Source organism: Oncorhynchus clarkii, chromosome 17 (genome assembly GCF_045791955.1).
Source record: "Oncorhynchus clarkii lewisi isolate Uvic-CL-2024 chromosome 17, UVic_Ocla_1.0, whole genome shotgun sequence".
Lineage (NCBI taxonomy): Eukaryota > Metazoa > Chordata > Actinopteri > Salmoniformes > Salmonidae > Oncorhynchus > Oncorhynchus clarkii.
This window is the reverse complement of record NC_092163.1, coordinates 47,041,988-47,064,227: the sequence shown is the minus strand read 5'-3', so window position 1 is coordinate 47,064,227 and position 22,240 is coordinate 47,041,988. Positions and strand designations below refer to the sequence as shown.

Genomic DNA, 22,240 nt, shown 5'->3' with positions numbered 1-22,240 from the left:
AAACCAGGGTCGGTAGTGACACCTCTAGCACTGAGATGCAGTGCCTTAGACCGCTGCGCTACTCAGGAGCCCATTTAATTCAAAGTCATAGCCCAATTTATAGACTATAATGATTTAATACAACAAAATGTTGCTTAAATGCTGAGTGCTTAATGTTACCACCAGCTTAGTGTGCCGCACCAACAACTGATTCACAATTAATTTATTGTAGGCTATAGCCTTGAAATAACTGAAATAGGCTAATATTATAGTCTAAATAATTAATTTTTTAGGCTACCTGTCTGGCTACTGACCTAGTGTTTATGTGCTGTTTAATATGACATGAAGCCTATTTGAAATTATGAGCTCCTCTTCGTCACCTTTCCATGTTGCTTAATAAAATACTCATCATTCAAATCATATGGTTTGGTTTCAATACTTCAAAACCAAATGGCAGGTCTAGGTAGTCAAAAATAGATGGGTGCAACCTCTTAACTCCGCTCACATGCCAGGACAACAACCAGCAAGACAAAAGAGCTGATTGTGGACTACAGGAAACAGAGGGCTGAGCACAGTAGTGCTTCAAGTTCCTCGGTGTCCACATCACTAACGAACTACATGGTCTAAACACACCAACACAGTGGTGAATAGGGCACGTCAATGCCTCTTTCCCCTCAGGTGGCTTAAAAGACTTGGCATGGGTCGTCAGATCCTCAAAGTTTTATAGCTGTACCACTGACAGCATCTTGACTGGCTGCATCACGGCTTGGTATGGCAACTGCTTGGCATCCGAGTGCAAGGTGCTACAGGTGGTAGTGCGTACGGCCCAGTACATCGCTGGGTCCGAGCTCCCTGCCATCCAGGACCTCTAGACCAGGCGGTGTAAGAGGAAGGCCCTAAAAATGGTCTAATACTCCTACCACCCAAGTCAGACTGTTCTCTCTGCTACCGCATGGCAAGTTGTACCGATGCACCAGGTCTGGAACCAACAGGACCCTTTACAGCTTCTACCCACAAGCCATAAGACTGCTAAATAGTTAATAGCTTTTATTCCTAGTTTACTCCTTTTACTGAGTAGTTGCTGCCGTCTGGCCACTCTACCATAAAGGCCTGATTGGTGGAGTGCTGTAGAGATGGTTGTACTTCTGGAATGTTTTCCCATCTCCACAGAGGAACTCCGGAGCTCTGTCAGAGTGACCATCGGGTTCTTGGTCACCTCCCTGACCAAGGTCCTTCTCACTTCTCATCTAGGAAGAGTCTTGGTGGTTCCAAATGTCTTCCATTTAAGAATGATGGAGGCCACTGTGTTCTTGGGGACCTTCAAAGCTGCATACATTTGTTGATACCCTTCCCCAGACACGATCCTGTCTCGGAGCTCTAAGGACAATTCCTTCAACTTCATGGCTTAGTTTTTGCTCTAACATGCACTGTCAACCGTGGGACCTTATATAGACAGGTGTGTGCCTTTCCAAATAATGTCCAATCAACTCAATTTACCACACACAAGTGTACTCCACAGGTGTGATTACTACCTCTGAGGGTTTAGAGCTTGAGGTAGTTTAGAGCTTGACGGTACACTTTCCTTCTCTCAGCACATATCAAAGCTGCAGGCTAAGGTTAAAGCTAGACTTGATTTCCTCTATCGTAATCGCTACTCTTTCACCCCAGCTGCCAAACACACCCCGATTCAGATGCCCATCCAACCCATGCTAGATTATGGAGACGTCATTTATAGATCGGCAGGTAAGGGTGCTCTCTAGCAGCTAGATGTTCTTTATCATTCGGCCATCAGATTTGCCACCAATGCTCCTTATAGGACACATCACTGCGCTCTATACTCTTCTGTAAACTGGTCATCTCTGTATACCTGTCACAAGACCCACTGGTTGTTGCTTATTTATAAAACCTTCTTAGGCCTCGCTCCTCCCTATCTGAGGTATCTACTGCAGCCCTCATCCTCCACATGTTCTGTCTGTTCTGCCAGTCACATTCTGTTAAAGGTCCCCAAAGCACACACATCCCTGGATCGCTCGTCTTTTCAGTTCGCTGCAGCTAGTGACTGGAACGAGCTGCAACAAATGCTCAAACTGGACAGTTTTGACTCAATCATGGACACTCTTACTGACAGTTGTGGCTGCTTTGCGTGATGTATTGTCTCCTCTACCCTCTTGCCCTTTGTGCTGTTGTCAGTGCCCAACAATGTTTGTGCTGCTACCATGTTGTGCTGCTGCCATGTTGTGTTGCTACCATGCTGTGTTAGCATGGCAGCAACACATGGCATGTCGTCTTAGGTCTCTCTTTATGTAGTGTTGTGTTGTCTCTCTTGTCGTGATGTGTGTTTTGTCCTATATTTTTATTTAATTTATTATTTTTAATCCCAGCCCCCATTCCCGCAGGAGGCCTTTTGCCTTTTGGTAGGCCGTCATTGTAAATAAGAACTTGTTCTTAACGGACTTGCCTAGTTAAATTAAAAAGTTAAATAAAAATAAAATACTCCAATCAAGTTGTAGAAACATCTCAAGGATGATCAATGGAAACATGATGGACCTGAACACAATTTTGAGTCTTTGCTATATGCAAAGGGTCTGAATACTTCCAAAGGCACTGTATATAGCAAAGTTATCGTTACTAATTGTGTATTTATTATTACTTGTCTTACTTTACTATTATTTATCTTCTCTTCCTCTCTGCATTGTTGAGACGGGCTCGTAAGTACGCAATTCCCTGCTAGTCAACAACTGTTGTTACGACGCATCTGACAAATAAAATTTGATTTGATTTGAAAAGCGGTCTCACGTTAATTTAGCATTAATTAACATAAACCTATTTAGCATCTCCTGGCTTTCACGCACAGCATACAAGCCACTGATGCAGACCTTTGGAAAAACTACAATTAAAACAAATCGAATAAATCCATGTAATATACAGTGCCTTGCGAAAGTATTCGGCCCCCTTGAACTTTGTGACCTTTTGCCACATTTCAGGCTTCAAACATAAAGATATAAAACTGTATTTTTTTGTGAAGAATCAACAACAAGTGGGACACAATCATGAAGTGGAACGACATTTATTGGATATTTCAAACTTTTTTAACAAATCAAAAACTGAAAAATTGGGCGTGCAAAATTATTCAGCCCCTTTACTTTCAGTGCAGCAAACTCTCTCCAGAAGTTCAGTGAGGATCTCTGAATGATCCAATGTTGACCTAAATGACGAATGATGATAAATACAATCCACCTGTGTGTAATCAAGTCTCCGTATAAATGCACCTGCACTGTGATAGTCTCAGAGGTCCGTTAAAAGCGCAGAGAGCATCATGAAGAACAAGGAACACACCAGGCAGGTCCAAGATACTGTTGTGAAGAAATTTAAAGACGGATTTGGATACATAAAGATTTCCCAAGCTTTAAACATCCCAAGGAGCACTGTGCAAGCGATAATATTGAAATGGAAGGAGTATCAGACCACTGCAAATCTACCAAGACCTGTCCGTCCCTCTAAACTTTCAGCTCATACAAGGAGAAGACTGATCAGAGATGCAGCCAAGAGGCCCATGATCACTCTGGATGAACTGCAGAGATCTACAGCTGAGGTGGGAGACTCTGTCCATAGGACAACAATCAGTCTTATATTGCACAAATCTGGCCTTTATGGAAGAGTGGCAAGAAGAAAGCCATTTCTTAAAGATATCCATAAAAAGTGTCATTTAAAGTTTGCCACAAGCCACCTGGGAGACACACCAAACATGTGGAAGAAGGTGCTCTGGTCAGATGAAACCAAAATTGAACTTTTTGGCAACAATGCAAAACGTTATGTTTGGCGTAAAAGCAACACAGCTGAACACACCATCCCCACTGTCAAACATGGTGGTGGCAGCATCATGGTTTGGGCCTGCTTTTCTTCAGCAGGGACAGGGAAGATGTTTAAAATTGATGGGAAGATGGATGGAGCCAAATACAGGACCATTCTGGAAGAAAACCTGATGGAGTCTGCAAAAGACCTGAGACTGGGACGAAGATTTGTCTTCCAACAAGACAATGATCCAACACATAAAGCAAAATCTACAATGGAATGGTTCAAAAATAAACATATCCAGGTGTTAGAATGGCCAAGTCAAAGTCCAGACCTGAATCCAATCGAGAATCTGTGGAAAGAACTGAAAACTGCTGTTCACAAATGCTCTCCATCCAACCTCACTGAGCTCGAGCTGTTTTGCAAGGAGGAATGGGAAAAAATTTCAGTCTCTCGATGTGCAAAACTGATAGAGACATACCCCAAGCGACTTACAGCTGTAATCGCAGCAAAAGGTGGCGCTACAAAGTATTAACTTAGGGGGGCTGAATAATTTTGCACGCCCAATTTTTCAGTTTTTGATTTGTTAAAAAAGTTTGAAATATCCAATAAATGTCGTTTCACTTCATGATTGTGTCCCACTTGTTGTTGAATCTTCACAAAAAAATACAGTTTTATATCTTTATGTTTGAAGCCTGAAATGTGGCAAAAGGTCGCAAAGTTCAAGGGGGCCGAATACTTTCGCAAGGCACTGTAGCCTACACCATCACAATAAATCCATTATTTATTTTAGACAGGTCTAAAGAAACATGATATGAAGAAAATGTTGTCTATTTCAGAAGAACATAATAGCATACTATGAGTTGTCCTTATGTTAGGTCCTGATCTGGCTATGCCATAAGGCTGTGGGCTACACAAGATCATTTAGCAGACAAGATTTCTTAGAATTCTGTGGCATTATTTTATAGTATTCTGAATACAAATATAAATATATTTTCTCCAAACGATTTGAGGGAAGTCGCACATGCAGCTATTCTGCATTGAGCGGTTAACAAAGAAACAGGTAGTCTTATATGCTTAGAGTTATTTACGTACATTTATTTGTGCTACATATGTTGGGCTATATGTTTTGATTTTTAACACATTCTAAGGCTACATGATGCGATGAATGATGATTTGAAAAAAGTTGCATGAAAGGCATGAGCTTTGCTTAGTTTTTTTTGTGCAGGCTGTACACAGTTCATCAGTCTCTCATTCACAATTTGACAAGCACTTGATAATGCCTCAAATTTCCCAGCTGCATCCCCTTTGTGTGGCTGTAATTTCTCCCCAAAAAATCCATGCCTTTTGCAGCCAGTGGCCATTGCGCCCTTAGGCTGAATATAATAATTATAATTTCATTCTCCCGGATGCATTCCGAAGCACCTCTCATTGTCTGGTGATCGGGTCTTTCTCACAGGCTACAAGTGAAGACAGACACATCGGGGACCCAACTGCGCGCATCCTTATCCAAATCTGTGACGCATATTAAAGATATTGGAAAAACTGTCCTTTACTTTTCGTCAGCCAACAAGATGAGTAGGTTTAACAAACAGCAAAAGCAGTAGCCTATGTCAATCTACTATCCCCCATAGTACAAAAGTTTACATATTCTATTCGGTGCTAGAAATAAATATCCAAACATAGTCTGGGACAGTTGTGGGATGCGAAGGATCCCAAATTAATACAATGACTAGCATTTTTTTTTTTTAACAGTTTTAAGCAATGAGGTTTACGCAACAGATGAGAACTTTTAACTTAAAATGTTGAGAAACTATTTGACTATTTCTTCACATTATTAGCGCAGAAATGCGTACACGGCAGTAGGCTATATGCGCATTTGTTCCATTAGCAGAAAAACACCATTCTCAAAAGTGACCATAAATTTGGCCACTTTAGTTGTGATACAAACCTTATAGGCCATTGGGCTAGGCTACATGAGGTGTGCGACAATGATTTTATTAAAAAGTTGCAAATGCATGGCTGTTTCTTGCCTTAAGCTGGGCATCACTCACAATTGATCATATATAATTCACAAGTTTTCAGCTAATATTGCCACCAATTAGACTATTTTTGATTTATCTTGTCTTGACATATACTAAATAATATGTGAAATTTGTTTTGATTTAGAATAGACGATTATCATGCACCGGGTCTCGAAAACAGGGGCAGAAAAAAAAGTAATCTACTGTATGCATTTAAATAGCGAATGGAGGACACTCTTCCCGCGGTTCATTTTCATGCCAGCCAGGTAGGCTATACTGCTGTTGTAAAGAGAAGCAATGTGCTTAATATTAGGAAATTTGAGAAATAAATATAGTAGGCCTAGCTTATAGAAAGCTGATGGGATCCTTTTTTTAAGAGGCAATCTCACTGTTTTCTCACGCAATTGCATAGCCTATTGAAATGTTGCGCAACATGAGCTCATGGGCTCTCATGAAGTGTTTGATTCGATTTTCGAATACATTTGCATCGATGTCAGAGTGTTTAGAGGGACAATAGAGTGCTGAGTACCAGGCAGTTAGCATGTTTGGTAGGCTACTAATGACCATCAGCAGCATTAGAGCTTGGAGAAGACTAATTACCATGACTAAACGGTCAAGTGGAATTTGACTGCAGTCATGACTCGTGACCGCTGGTGTGGCGGTATTATAGACACCTAAACAGCCCTAGTAACAGCACATCATTATGAAAGTATAGTAGATCCTTGATGTGTCCTCACACTATAACAGCACCGAAGTGTACTGAGTCTGATACAAGGGCAAGTACTCCACTCAGGTTGGAGTGTTCATTGTGCTTCTTTCTGTTTGCTCAACTCCCACCTTTTTTTTTTACCCATCTACCAATAGGTGCCCTTCCCTGGTGTTTGTGGTTGAATCTGTGTCTGAAATTCACTGATCAGCTGAGGGACCTTACAGATAAATGTATGTGTAGGGTAGAGATGACAAAGTCATTCAAAAATCATGTTAAACACTATTATTGAACACAAAGTCCATGCATCTTAATATGTGACTTGTTAAGCAAATGTGTACTCCTGAACTTACTTAACCTCGAGTGACACCCCATCCCGGATCCGGGAGCGTAATCATCGACTGACACTCATTACCATAACGCAACGGACATAAATATTACTAGAAAATATTCCTATTCATGAAGATCACAAGTTAAATATATTGAGACACAGCTTAGCCTTTTGTTAATCACCCTGTCATCTCAGATTTTCAAAATATGCTTTACAGCCAAAGCAAGACAAGCATTTGTGTAAGTTTATCGATAGCCTAGCATAGCATTATGTCCAGCTAGCAACAGGTAACTTGGTCACGAAAATCAGAAAAGCAATCAAATTAAATAGTTTACCTTTGATGAGCCTCGGATATTTTCACTCATGAGACTCCCAGTTAGACAGCCAATGTTCCTTTTTTCCAAAAATATAATTTTTGTAGGCGAAATAGCTCCGTTCCTGTTCTTCACGTTTGGCTGAGAAATCGATCGTAAATTGCGGTCACGACAACGCTGAAAAATATTCCAAATTAGCTCCATAATAATCGACAGAAACATGGCAAACATTGTTTATAATCAATCCTCAAGGTGTTTTTCAAATATCTATTTGATAATATATCCACCGGGACAATTGGTTTTTCAGTAGGACCGATTGGAAAAATGGCTACTTCTGTATTTTACGCAAGAATCACTCAGAGCCACCAGGTGACCACTTACACAATGTAGCCGCTTACGGGTATTCTTCAACATAAAGGCGTAAAACTATGTCACAATGCTGTAGACACCTTGGGGAATACGTAGAAAAAGTAATCTGGTTGATAGCCCATTCACTGCTCAATAGGGATGCATTGAAAAGCAGAGCTTTCAAAACATGAGTCACTTCCGGATTGGATTTTTCTCAGGCTTTCGCCTGCAATATCAGTTCTGTTATACTCACAGACAATATTTTTACAGTTTTGGAAACTTTAGAGTGTTTTCTATCCTAAGCTGTCAATTACAGTGCCTTGCGAAAGTATTCGGCCCCCTTGAACTTTGCGACCTTTTGCCACATTTCAGGCTTAAAACATAAAGATATAAAACTGTATTTTTTTGTGAAGATTCAACAACAAGTGGGACACAATCATGAAGTGGAACGACATTTATTGGATATTTCAAACTTTTTTAACAAATCAAAAACTGAAAAATTGGGCGTGCAAAATTATTCAGCCCCCTTAAGTTAATACTTTGTAGCGCCACCTTTTGCTGCGATTACAGCTGTAAGTCGCTTGGGGTATGTCTCTATCAGTTTTGCACATCGAGAGACTGAAATGTTTTCCCATTCCTCCTTGCAAAACAGCTCGAGCTCAGTGAGGTTGGATGGAGAGCATTTGTGAACAGCAGTTTTCAGTTCTTTCCACAGATTCTCGATTGGATTCAGGTCTGGACTTTGACTTGGCCATTCTAACACCTGGATATGTTTATTTTTGAACCATTCCATTGTAGATTTTGCTTTATGTTTTGGATCATTGTCTTGTTGGAAGACAAATCTCCGTCCCAGTCTCAGGTCTTTTGCAGACTCCATCAGGTTTTGTTCCAGAATGGTCCTGTATTTGGCTCCATCCATCTTCCCATCAATTTTAACCATCTTCCCTGTCCCTGCTGAAGAAAAGCAGGCCCAAACCATGATGCTGCCACCACCATGTTTGACAGTGGGGATGGTGTGTTCAGGGTGATGAGCTGTGTTGCTTTTACGCCAAACATAACGTTTTGCATTGTTGCCAAAAAGTTCAATTTTGCACCATCTGTGCTGAGCTGACCACAGTAAGGCGTAGGAGTGAGTGTGTCGTGCTTCTGTTATCATAAGTTACCTTCCTGGTCTGCTTCCCGCGCTGTCTTCATTAGGGTGGGGTTAAAGGGGGGCCCGAGGGGAGGGGGAGCTCTGTAAACGCAGGGACTGGAGATCTGTCTGGAAACAGACAACTGAAATTAAAACAAAAATATTAAGAAAAATATAATTTCAAACACTGCACATGACCACTTCCCTCATATTAGCCTAATAGTGAGAACATAACAAAAGCCTTGAATTGACCTCAATATGGTCACCATGGTTAGAATACATCTTATTCAGTACTTCCCTCAATGTGAAGTCAACAAAAAAACCCTGACCTCATTTACACAGTACAGCTTTACAAATGCCCATACAAGAGATATCAGAAGACCCTTGGGTCGTTCCACCTCAAAAAGCATGAGAGGTTTTTGACAACCACCATCTTAGTGGTGAGCACTTAGTGATTAGCACTCATGAAAGATTTTGCAGAAATAGAATTTGAACCCTGAGAAATTAAGCTAATTCATTGAAACCAAATTGCCCATTTCAAATTTAGAGGATTCAGATAATATTAAATAAATATATCCGATTTGGACCAAAATTCTTCCTACCAGTGAGTAAGACATGAGGGGGAAAAACAAAACAAAACAAAAGCCACTCAGACCCCTCATGCCAATCACAAACTAAAAACCTGTAGGATTATACAGTATCAGTTCTTGACTTTTGACAAGTAGTAAGAAGCTGTGGCTTGGAGTATTGCTTCTACATACAGTACCATGTAATGTATTCCCTGTGAATCTGGTGATTTTTTACTTTATTTTTCGCATGTTCAGAGAAATTAGGTCATCGACGTTTGCATTATTTACCATAAAGTAGTGGGAAAGTACCAAATTCAGACCACTAGTTGCCGCTGTTCCTGCTATACCACCAAACTCTTAAATCCATTTTGCTGGTTTCTTGTGTTTAAATAGATAACATTTTCATTGCAACTTTGGGTAGAAAACCAATAGATTGTGTGGTCATCCTCACAAATCAAGCCAGTCCTCCAGGAAAGCAATTCACTTTGTCCTAATCGCAACCTAACGCTTCAGCCCAACTCTCCTTGAATAGTCCCCACAAGTGCTGGGTGATTGTGACAAAACTGGCACTTGACTAAGGTTGCACATTTTGTGGACTATTCACAGGTGGAAACTTTCCGTGGGATTTTTTTTTTTTTTACCACTCCACAAATTTCTTGTTTAACAAACTATAGTTTTGGCAAGTTGGTTAGGACATCTACTTTGTGCACGACAGAAGTAATTTGTCCCCCAAAAATTTACAGACAGATTATTTCACTCACTTATAATTCTCTGTATCACAATTCCAGTAGGTCAGAAGTTTACATACACTAATTTGACTGTGCCTTTAAACAGCTTGGAAAATTCCAGAAAATTATGTCATGGCTTTAGAAGCTTCTGATAGGCCAATTGACATAATTTGAGTCAATTGGAGGTGTACCTATGGATGTATTTGAAGGCCTACCCTACCAAACTCAGTGCCTCTTTGCTTGACATTATGGGAAAAATCAAAAGAAATCAGCCAAGACCTCAAAAAATTGTAGACCTCCACAAGACTGGTTCATCCGTGGAAGCAATTTCCAAATGCCTGAAGGTACCACCTTCATCTGTATAAACAACAGTACGCAAGTATAAACACCATGGGACCACGCAGCCGTAATACCGCTCAGGAAGGAGACGCATTCTGTCTCCTAGAGATGAACAGACTTTGGTGCGAAAAGTGCAAATCAATCCCAGGATAACAGCAAAATACCTTGTACCCGTTGCCTCCAGCAACGGGTACAAAAGTATCTATATCCACAGTAAAACAAGTCCTATATCGACATAACCCGCAAGGCCGCTCAGCAAGGAAGAAGCCACTGCTCCAAAACTGCCATAAAAAAGCCAGACTACGGTTTGCAAATGCACATGGGACAAAGATTGTACTTTTTGGAGAAATGTCCTCTGGTCTGATGAAGCCATAATGATCCTGTTTGGAGGAAAAAGGGGGAGGCTTGCAAGCCGAAGAACACCATCTCAACCGTGAAGCACGGGGGTGAGAGTTTCATGTTGTGGAGGTACTTTGCTAAAGGAGGGACTGGTACACTTCACAAAATAGATGGCATCATGAGGAAGGACAATTGTGGATACAGTGCCTTGCGAAAGTATTCGGCCCCCTTGAACTTTGCGACCTTTTGCCACATTTCAGGCTTCAAACATAAATATATAAAACCGTATTTTTTTGTGAAGAATCAACAACAAGTGGGACACAATCATGAAGTGGAACGACATTTATTGGATATTTCCAACTTTTTTAACAAATCAAAAACTGAAAAATTGGGCGTGCAAAATTATTCAGCCCCTTTACTTTCAGTGCAGCAAACTCTCTCCAGAAGTTCAGTGAGGATCTCTGAATGATCCAATGTTGACTTAAATGACTGATGATAAATACAATCCACCTGTGTGTAATCAAGTCTCCGTATAAATGCACCTGCACTGTGATAGTCTCAGAGGTCCGTTAAAAGCGCAGAGAGCATCATGAAGAACAAGGAACACACCAGGCAGGTCCGAGATACCGTTGTGAAGAAGTTTAAAGCCGGATTTGGATACAAAAAGATTTCCCAAGCTTTAAACATCCCAAGAAGCACTGTGCAAGCGATAATATTGAAATGGAAGGAGTATCACACCACTGCAAATCTACCAAGACCTGGCCGTCCCTCTAAACTTTCAGCTCATACAAGGAGAAGACTGATCAGAGATGCAGCCAAGAGGCCCATGATCACTCTGGATGAACCACAGAGATCTACTGCTGAAGTGGGAGACTCTGTCCATAGGACAACAATCAGTCGTATATTGCACAAATCTGGCCTTTATGGAAGAGTGGCAAGAAGAAAGCCATTTCTTAAAGATATCCATAAAAAGTGTCGTTTAAAGTTTGCCACAAGCCACCTGGGAGACACACCAAACATGTGGAAGAAGGTGCTTTGGTCAGATGAAACCAAAATTGAACTTTTTGGCAACAATGCAAAACGTTATGTTTGGCGTAAAAGCAACACAGCTCATCACCCTGAACACACCATCCCCACTGTCAAACATGGTGGTGACAGCATCATGGTTTGGGCCTGCTTTTCTTCAGCAGGGACAGGGAAGATGGTTAAAATTGATGGGAAGATGGATGGAGCCAAATACAGGACCATTCTGGAAGAAAACCTGATGGAGTCTGCAAAAGACCTGAGACTGGGACGGAGATTTGTCTTCCAACAAGACAATAAACCAAAACATAAAGCAAAATCTACAATGGAATGGTTTAAAAATAAACATATCCAGGTGTTAGTTTGGCCAAGTCAAAGTCCAGACCTGAATCCAATCGAGAATCTGTGGAAAGAACTGAAAACTGCTGTTCACAAATGCTCTCCATCCAACCTCACTGAGCTCGAGCTGTTTTGCAAGGAGGAATGGGAAAAAATTTCAGTCTCTCGATGTGCAAAACTGATAGAGACATACCCCAAGCGACTTACAGCTGTAATCGCAGCAAAAGGTGGCGCTACAAAATATTAACTTAAGGGGGCTGAATAATTTTGCACGCCCAATTTTTCAGTTTTTGATTTGTTAAAAAAGTTTGAAATATCCAATAAATGTCGTTCCACTTCATGATTGTGTCCCACTTGTTGTTGATTCTTCACAAAAAAATACAGTTTTATATCTTTATTTTTGAAGCCTGAAATGTGGCAAAAGGTCGCAAAGTTCAAGGGGGCCGAATACTTTCGCAAGGCACTGTAAATGCTTCACAGAGTTCAAGTAACAGACACATCTCAACATCAACTGTTCAGAGGAGACTGTGAATCAGGCCTTCATGGTCGAATTGCTGCAAAGAAACCACTACTAAAGGACACCAGTAAGGAGAGACTTGCTTAGGACAAGAAACACAAGCAATGGACATTATACCTGCAAAAATCTGTCCTTCGGTCTGATGAGTCCAAATTTGAGATTTTTGGATTCCAACCTCCGTGTCTTTGTGAGACGCAGAATAGGTGAACGGATGATACCCGCATGTGTAGTTCCCACCGTGAAGCATGGAGGAGGAGGTGGGATGGTGTAGGGTTGCTTTGCTGGTTACACTGTCTGTGACAGTTTTATATATTTATGTTTGAAGCCTGAAATGTGGCAAAAGGTCACAAAGTTCAAGGGGGCCGAATACTTTCGCAAGGCACTGTATATTGAAGCAACATCTCAAGACATCAGTCAGGAAGTTAAAGCTTGGTCGAAAATGGGTCTTCCAAATGAACAATGACCCCAAGCATACTTCCAAAGTTGTGGCAAAATAGCTTAAGGACAACAAAGTCAAGGTATTGGAGTGGCCATCACAAAGCCCTGACCTCAACCCTATTGAAGTGTGGGCAAAACTGAAAAAGTGTAAGCAATCAAGGAGGCCTACAAACCTGACTCAGTTACACCAACTCTGTCAGGAGCCCAAATTATTGTGGGAAGCATGTGGAAGGCTACCCGAAACGTTTGGCTCAAGTTAAACAATTTAAAGGCAATTTAAATGCTACCAAATACTAATTGAGTGTATGTAAACTTCTGACTCACTGGAAATGTGATGAAAGAAATAAAAGCTGAAATAAATCATGTTCTCTACTATTATTCTCTACTAGGAATTGTGAAAAACTGAGTTTAAATGTATTTGGCTAAGGTGTTTGTCAACTTCCGACTTCTGCAAATTAATTTTAATAGCATTTAAATGTAGATTTTCTTTGCATTGGATATATTTACCCTATCATATGGAGACAGAAACAGAAACATTTTACCTTATCAGAAAAATCAATACACAGAAGTATATTTTTTTTTAACCTGCAAATTTAGTTAAGAAATTCATGTTCGCAGGCAATATTAACTAGGGAAATTGTGTCACTTCTGTATGCAACAGTTTGGGGGCGCCTGGCTCATTGCAAACTAATTTGCCAGAATTTTACATAATTATGACATAACATTGAAGGTGGTGCAATGTAACAGCAATATTTAGACTTAGGGATGCCACCCGTTCGATAAAATACGGAACGGTTCTGTATTTTACCTAAAGAATCAACGTTTTGTTTTTGAATAGTTTCCGGATTTGACCATATTAATGACCAAAGGCTCGTATTTCTGTGTTTATTATATTATAATTAAGGCTATGATTTGATATTTGAGAGAGCAGTCTGACTGAGTGGTGGCAGGCAGCAGCAGGCTAGTAAGCATTCATTCAAACTTTATTGCTTTGCCAGCTGCTCTTAGCAACTCTTGAATCACAGTGCTGTTTATGACTTTAAGCCTATCAACTCCTTAGATTAGGCTGGCAATACTAAAGTGTCTATTAGAACATCCAATAGTCAAAGGTATATGAAATACAAATGGTATATAGAGTGAAATAGTCTACGCGTCATAATTCCTATAATATATACAACCTAAAACTTCTTAAATGAGAATATTGAAGAACTGGGAATATTTTACCACCAGCTTTCAAATGTTCTCATGTTCTGAGCAAGGAACTTAAACATTATCTTTTTTACATGGCACATATTGCACTTTTACTTTCTTCTCCAACACTGTGTTTTTGCATTATTTAAACCAAATTGAGCATGTTTCATCATTTATTTGAGACTAAATTGATTTTATTTATGTATTATATTAAGTTTAAAAAGTTCTCATTGTTCAAAGATTTCAATATTGGTTTCCTCAGAACAGAGAATCTTGTTTCTCAAGGTCTGAGAGTCCTTCAGGTGCCTATTGGCAAACTCCAAGCGGGCTGTAGTGTACCTTTTACTGATGAGTGGCTTCCATCTGGCCACTTTACCATAAAGGCCTGATTGGTGGAATGCTGCAGAGATTGTTGTCCTTCTGGAAGGTGTGTGTGTCTTTCCAAATCATGTTCAATCAATAGAATTTAACACAGGTGGACTCCCAAGTTGTAGAAACATCAAGGATGATCAATGGAAACAGGATGCATTGGAGCTCAATTTATAGTCTCATAGCAAAGGGTCCGAATACATATGTAAAAAAGGTGTCTGTTTATTTTTATGAATTAGTTTTCACTTTATCATGGTGTATTGTGTTTAGATTGATGAGGAAAAAATGATGTATAATAATGTTACAAAACTTGGAAAAGGGGATGGGGTCTGAATACACTATGTTTGACCAGTAGTATGAAGCAGCGGCTTGTAGTATTGCTTCTCCATTCTATGTAATGTGTTCCCTGTTCAGAGAGAATAATTGAAGTCACTTATATTGTTTACCATGAAGTAGTGCGGAAACCCCAGGTTTTGTTCACTAAATGCAGCTGTTCCCGCAATACCGCCAGTCTTTTATATATTTTGCAGGTCTCGTGTTAATTAAATAGATCACAACATATTCTTTGCAACTTTGTGTAGAAAACCAATAGATTTGCCTCATGATGAAAAACAATTGTGTGGTCATCCTCGCAATTCAAGCCAGTCCTCCATGAAAGCAAATCAGTTTGTTGGTCTTTTATGCTTAATCTGTGTCTAGGAAACCACCCCTTTGTGTGTAGTTCTCTCTTCAAGAAAGGTCTGGATTAGTTATTGTTAGACCATTCCTGTTGAACAAGCAAACCATTAGGCTACAGCAGTTCTAATGGTTTCAATGGTATGGTCTGTAATGATCATCAATGGTAAAAGTTCCAAACACACTGTGTATTGATTTGCAATTTTAATGGTTTTGGGTTGCGTTGGGTTTAATGGTAAATGTCACTAATCACAATAGATAGAGCTGTTTCCTGATCATTTCATTTTTTATTTTTTTTTAAATGAGACTTCCATGCAATTATTTATTTTATTAAGGTTATTACAACATTGTAGTCCCAACATTGTAGTCCCTTGCCCATTTCTTAATCAATATTTTGGGCTTATAGGAAAAGTCTTCATATGAGAATTGCATAGGGATAGCCCCCTAAGAGAGCAGGGTGATTCTCATGAATTCAGTTGTAAAGAGCGACTGCCCCTAAAAAGAAACTAATCTCTTTGAAAACGGTCTATGTGGGATTGACGAGTCAAACATTTATTCTGGTGTCAAAATTGACTACAAAGTGTAAATAGGATCATTTTTATCAAAGTCAGTCTAGTCTAAAACTGAGTTTGGAACCTCAGTGTGTCACACTGACAGGAGTGCTCAAAAGAAAAGACAACAAATAAGGTTGGGCTTGGATTATAATTGTCAACGAATCATGCTTTGTTTTGCCTGAATGCCAAGCGTCACGTCTGAAGGAAACCTGGCACCATCCCTATGGTGAAGCATGGTGGTGGCAGCATCATGCTATGGGGATATTTTTCAGCGACGTGGACTGGGAGACTAGTCAGGATCGAGGGAAAGCTGAACGGAGCAAAGTACCAAGAGATTCTTGATGAAAACCTGCTCCAGAGCACTCAGCACCTCAGACTGGGGCAAAGGTTCACCTTCCAACAGGACACCCAGCAAAGACAATCCAGGAGTGACTTCAGGACAAGTCTCAATGTCCTTAAGTGGCCGAGCCCAGAGCCCGGACTTGAACCCAATCGAACATCTCGGGAGAGACCTGAAAATAGTTGTGCAGCGACGCTCTCCATCCAACCTGACAGAGCTTGAGAGGCTCTGCAGAGAAGAACGGGAGAAACTCCCCAAATACAAGTGTGCCAAGCTTGTAGTGTCATACCCAAGAAGACTCAAGGCTGTAATCGCTGTCAAAGGTGTTTCAAAAAAGTACTGAATATAGGACCGAATACTTATGCAAATGTGATAAATGTTATTATTTATTTGCCAACATTTTTTTATTTTTTTTTATAACTTTTTGCTTTGTCATTATGGGGTATTGAATATTGAGATATAATAAAAAACAAACAATTGAATCCATTTTAGAATAAGGCTGTAATACGTTTCAACTATTAACTTGGTCAGGCCCTAAATTAGTGCTAGCAAACTTACAACATTGTTTCCCATGCCAGTGAGCTCCAGACAGACACAACTGTAGGCTATTTGCGCAAGGAAAATGGGTAATCAGGTAGGCCTATTTTATGACATTTCCACCGGATCAGAGTATCACATTTGTTTCCCCTTTCATGGTGAGTGGTTATTGCAAGGGATAGAGCTGGAAACAGTTGAGGAACTATTGTCATTCTCAATGGATGTAAAAATAGACATAATTTACTTGCTGTTTGAGGCGAAGAAAAACTTACTTTGAGAAGCTCCAAAGTGATGCTGAGTTAAGACAATCAGAAATAGTATCAGATCCCCAAATGGGCAAATTTTGGGGCCTAAATTTGCATGCAGGCCAGGCAGCCTAGGTCTCCTTCTCCTTCTCCGCATAATCAGGTGAGTGTCCTTAATCAAAATTGACAGGAGTGCTCAAAACAAAAGACAACAAATAAATTGACAAAAAAAAAAAGGGGCTTCAGGATCGTCACGGTATTTTTGGGCATTCATATAGCCACCGATAAAATACAATTGTGTTCGTTGTCCTTAGCTTATGCCTGCCCATACCATAACGTTGACATCATTAAACCACTTGCGCGCACACAACACGCCAGACACGTGGTCTGTGGTTGTGAGGCTGGTTGGACGTAGTGCCAAATTCCCTAAAAACGACATTAGAGGCAGCTTAAGGTAGAGAAATTAACATTCAATTATCTGGCAACAGCTCCATGTGGACATTCCTGCAGTCAGCATACCAATTGTACGCTCCCTCAAAACTTGAGACATCTGTGGCATTGTGACGCCTGACAAACTGCACGTTTTAGCGTGGCCTTCTATTGTCCCCAGCACAAGGTAATGATTATGCTTTTTAATTAGCTTCTTGATAATCCATCCAACTGACAGGTGTGGCATATCTTGGCAAAGTAGAAATGTTCACTAATAGGGATTTAAACAAATCAGAACATTTGAGAGAAATAAGCTTTTTCTTTTATCTCAGCTCATGAAACATGGGACCAACATTATACATGTTGCATTTATATTTTCATTCAGTGTATGCTGAATGTATCAACAGAAATAACCAAACAAACATTCTAGATGATAAATTATGTTAATTTAACGGTAAATGTAGGTTACTACTGGTGATACTGGTGTGCCATCCCTGCGGCCTCCATAATGGATTAGTCCACTTAGACAGGTGACTTGTGTGCCATATATAAAAATCATTTATTTGCCACTGCTCGACTAAAAAAAAATCTTGCTTGACCAACAGCCTATCGTCCAAACAATCAACTAAATGTGGTCAGCCCTAATGGGTAGGAATAAGTTTGGTCCCAAATCAGATGTTAGGTAATATAATTATTTAATATTATCTGAATCCTATAAATTAAAAATGGCCAATGTGTGCAATTCTTAATTTCTCTGAGATCAAATTAAATTTCAACAAAATAATGTTTCAAGAATGCCTATTTTACTTGGTTCTAACTACAGAAACAACTTCAGAACAATCTGAGATGGTGGGTGTCATGGCATGCTGAAATGACATGGAACGACTCCCTATCCATTGTCAACCTTGGACTTACACCCCAATCAATGTAAATAAAATTAAATTGTATAGCACCTGTGTTTAGGACTACTCAGTCAAAATTGTCAAATTACCAGTCCCGGTCAGTCATTCTTCCCAAGAACAGACGCATGAGACTGAGAAGAATGAGGGCAGAAGAGAGAGAACAGAGTGGGAGCAGTTCTGCTCTCCCCCTAACCTCAGGCCTCTCTCGCCCCCCTCCTCTCTCTCTACCAGACCTAATCTGCAAAAAACAGCTCACTCCATATCTGTCACCTCCCTAACGGAACAAGGACCTTGCACACACACAATCTCTTTTAAAGGTACAACAGCCTAAATTAGGACTGAAGCACAAATCTTTAGGCTACATTCCTCACAAGACAAGGAACAGTTTGACCTAGAAATGCCTCAGAGGGCTGAATGAACAGCGTAGCAACTTTAGAACATCTTATAAAGTTGTTTAAAATGTTATACTAGGCTATAGGCCTTGCCAAAAGATATCGACCATACCGTTATGATAGTTCACACTGAGGTCAGAACGCAATCATGGTTACATTAAGACACTGTGGTGCTGGTGCGAGATATGGGTAAGAAAACATACCTCAATGCAAGGATGGGATATGCCACTGTACCTATATCCACACTACTCCATTGAGAATATTAAAATGATGAACTAGCAGTATTTCAAACAGTGAAGTTATGCAAGGTATATGTTTGAACCTGCAACCTACACTGCATACACGAGACTAGCCCTTGATCATGACTCTCAGTTCCATTACAGTACACATAAGAGTCATTGGACAAAGGAGTATTTTGTACGGTGGAGTTTTGTAAATAGCGTCGACACTGTCTGAACATTAACACGCATCGCTTACATTACGTTTTTGGAAGCATAAGGCCCTCATCTTTCATATCACAGAGTGATATTTAAAAAAAATACATTAAATTGAGACACACCGTTATAGGGTTAGAGTTAGTATTCCCACATGGGCATATATCCATGTTACAGCATGTGTTTACAGAAAACAGACTGTAGACAGATAATTAGCGCAGGTAACAGAAGAAAAATACTGTTGGCTGCAGCTGTGATAAAGCCGGTTAAAACAGTGTACAGTAAGTGTGTTTTGTATTTGTGAAATTGTGATATGAAAGTAAGAGTCTTTATATTTCAAGAACTGTATCGCAATGAAGAACCGATTCACGTTTAGATGCAGTATTGGCTGCCAGAGCCAGTCTACTTCTGAAAATGACTTAAGGTCTTTGGACCATAAACTGGAACTGACAACGATTTAGCAATATTAAATCTTATTCAAATATGTTCATATACACCCCCAGGAAGAATATGACACTTTTTTTTGCACCATTTCTGACAAGTGAGCACTTAGATATGGTCATATTCATATTTTCATAAATTCATAGAATTAGTCAATAAAACCTAATAAAAACATATTTTCAAGGACAGAAGTCTACACAGACCGGTGACCCATAGCCAATCAAAGCTGCAATAGGCTTATAGGCAAATAAGGCATTTGTCACACGGGCCTGCCACCATTCCCTTTGAATTGGACTGTGTTCACAGGCAGTAGCAATAGCGCGACTTCTGATCATTGGAATGCATTCGCCAAAAGCCACTTGAAATAAATGCCTTAATATATCTATTCCACTGCTCCTGCCATCTCTGCACCATCTCCATATCAGGCTTGTTGCCTTTGCCTTGCTCATTTGGTATTTTATTAGGATCCCCATTAGCTGTTGCAAATGCAGCAGCTACTCTTCCTGGGGTCCACACAAACATGAAACATAATACAGAATGACATAATACAGAACATCATTAGACAAGAACAGCTCAAGGACAGAACTACATACATTTTTAATGTATATCAATGCATACACACAAACTATCTAGGTCAAAAAGGGGAGAGGCGTTGGGCCGTGAGGTGTTGCTTTATTTATTTCTTGAAACCAGGTTTGCTGTTTATTTGAGCAATATGAGATGGAAGGATGTTCCATGCAATAAGGGCTCTATATAATACTGTACGTTTTCTTGAATTTGTTCTGGATTTGGGGACTATGAAAAGACCCCTGGTGGCATGTCTGGTGGGATAAGTTTGTGTGTCAGAGCTGTGTGTAAGTTGACTATGCAAACATTTTGGAATTTTCAACACATTCATGTTTATTATAAAAATAAGACGTGATGCAGTCAGTCTCTCCTCAACTCCTAGCCAAGAGAGACTGGCATGCATAGTATTAATATTAGCCCCCTGATTACAATGAAGAGCAAAATGTGCCGCTCTGTTCTGGGCCAACACACCGTTATAGGGTTAGAGTTAGTATTCCCACATGGGCATATATCCATGTTACAGCATGTGTTTACAGAAAACAGACTGTAGACAGATAATTAGCGCAGGTAACAGAAGAAAAATACTGTTGGCTGCAGCTGTGATAAAGCCGGTTAAAACAGTGTACAGTAAGTGTGTTTTGTATTTGTGAAATTGTGATATGAAAGTAAGAGTCTTTATATTTCAAGAACTGTATCGCAATGAAGAACCGATTCACGTTTAGATGCAGTATTGGCTGCCAGAGCCAGTCTACTTCTGAAAATGACTTAAGGTCTTTGGACCATAAACTGGAACTGACAACGATTTAGCAATATTAAATCTTATTCAAATATGTTCATATACACCCCCAGGAAGAATATGACACTTTTTTTTGCACCATTTCTGACAAGTGAGCACTTAGATATGGTCATATTCATATTTTCATAAATTCATAGAATTAGTCAATAAAACCTAATAAAAACATATTTTCAAGGACAGAAGTCTACACAGACCGGTGACCCATAGCCAATCAAAGCTGCAATAGGCTTATAGGCAAATAAGGCATTTGTCACACGGGCCTGCCACCATTCCCTTTGAATTGGACTGTGTTCACAGGCAGTAGCAATAGCGCGACTTCTGATCATTGGAATGCATTCGCCAAAAGCCACAAAATACACCCGAATGAATTTCTGCAAATACAGTGCATTTGGTAAGTATTCAGACCCCTTGACTTTTTACACATTTTGCAAATGTGTATAATATGTACACTCAGACAAGAGTGATCTGAAATCAGAGTATGAACGCACCCAATATGCATGTCATGGAATAGAGTTAAATAAAATCATTTTTTTTAAATTCTTATTAAGTTAGTTTTTAAGCATAAACTGGGAATTCGATTTTTTTTTTTTTTACTGATATTAAGATTGTGTTTCATATCTGCAAAGTAGTTAAAAGGCTGTCGGTTCCACCCTAAGGAGTAACGGTAACATTGGGCTCCTTAAGAGCACTACTTGGACTACTTGGACTACTTGGACACTAGACTATATTTATTTCCTGTAAACTGTTTGATCACATGGGCTCACTTTGACAGTGAGACCCAGTCAAAAACAACTAACGTTAAATAGCAAGCAAGTGGATTAGGAAGGGAGCCAGAAAGTCTAGATATTTCTATGGGTTGCAGCTACTTAAAATGACCAAAAAGTAGACATCAAATGAGTAACGTTACCATAAAGCAGTGAAGAAAGATGTTATCGTGACTTTCGTTTTTTTTATTAACAGTTACCGTTAACTAGCTAGCCAGCTAACTTTGACCTATCTGGCAAGCAATTAGCCGGTTAAATAGCTGCACAGTTCACAAGTAAAACAACCACTGGAATACATTTTAAAAAGTGTGCCGTCTTACCTGGATATAGCGTGTAAAAAGTATGGTCGTGTAAATGTCATTAGATTAAATAACACATAGCTAACGTTAGATGTCGACACAAGCAAGTGCAGGGACACCACTGAGCCAGTAACACAACTTCTTCTTTGGTGGGGTTTATCAGTAGTTGGCATCCAACGTTATGGTACATTACTGCCACGTACTGTACTGGAGTGCGGGCCAGAGAAAGTGAGAAACTAAATCCTATCTGCCAGGCCCGTTGCTCTTAAAAAATATCAAATATTTGAGACTATATATAATAACATTCTACTCAATATACTAATTAAACTAATTTCCTGTATCCCCTTTTCCCTCATACTAGATCTCAGTGTCTATTTCCCTCTGAAA

General features: G+C 39.8%; 1 protein-coding gene across 3 annotated transcripts in view; it reads right to left on the bottom strand.

Annotated features, from left to right (window-relative positions):
* Positions 1 to 21,997, bottom strand: part of LOC139370982 (natural resistance-associated macrophage protein 2-like) — a 48,763-nt gene extending 26,766 nt beyond the window's left edge. The window contains exons 1-2 of one of the 3 annotated variants that reach the window (XM_071110934.1): positions 21,875 to 21,997; positions 8,658 to 8,769 (exon numbers count right to left, since the gene is read on the bottom strand). In XM_071110934.1, coding sequence (XP_070967035.1) covers positions 8,658 to 8,688 — 31 coding nt within the window. In that variant the 5' untranslated portion in view covers positions 8,689 to 8,769; positions 21,875 to 21,997. The remainder of the gene's footprint in view (positions 1 to 8,657; positions 8,770 to 21,874) is intronic. The other 2 variants (XM_071110933.1, XM_071110935.1) reach the window with 2 other exon arrangements.
* Positions 21,998 to 22,240: the final 243 nt, after the last annotated feature.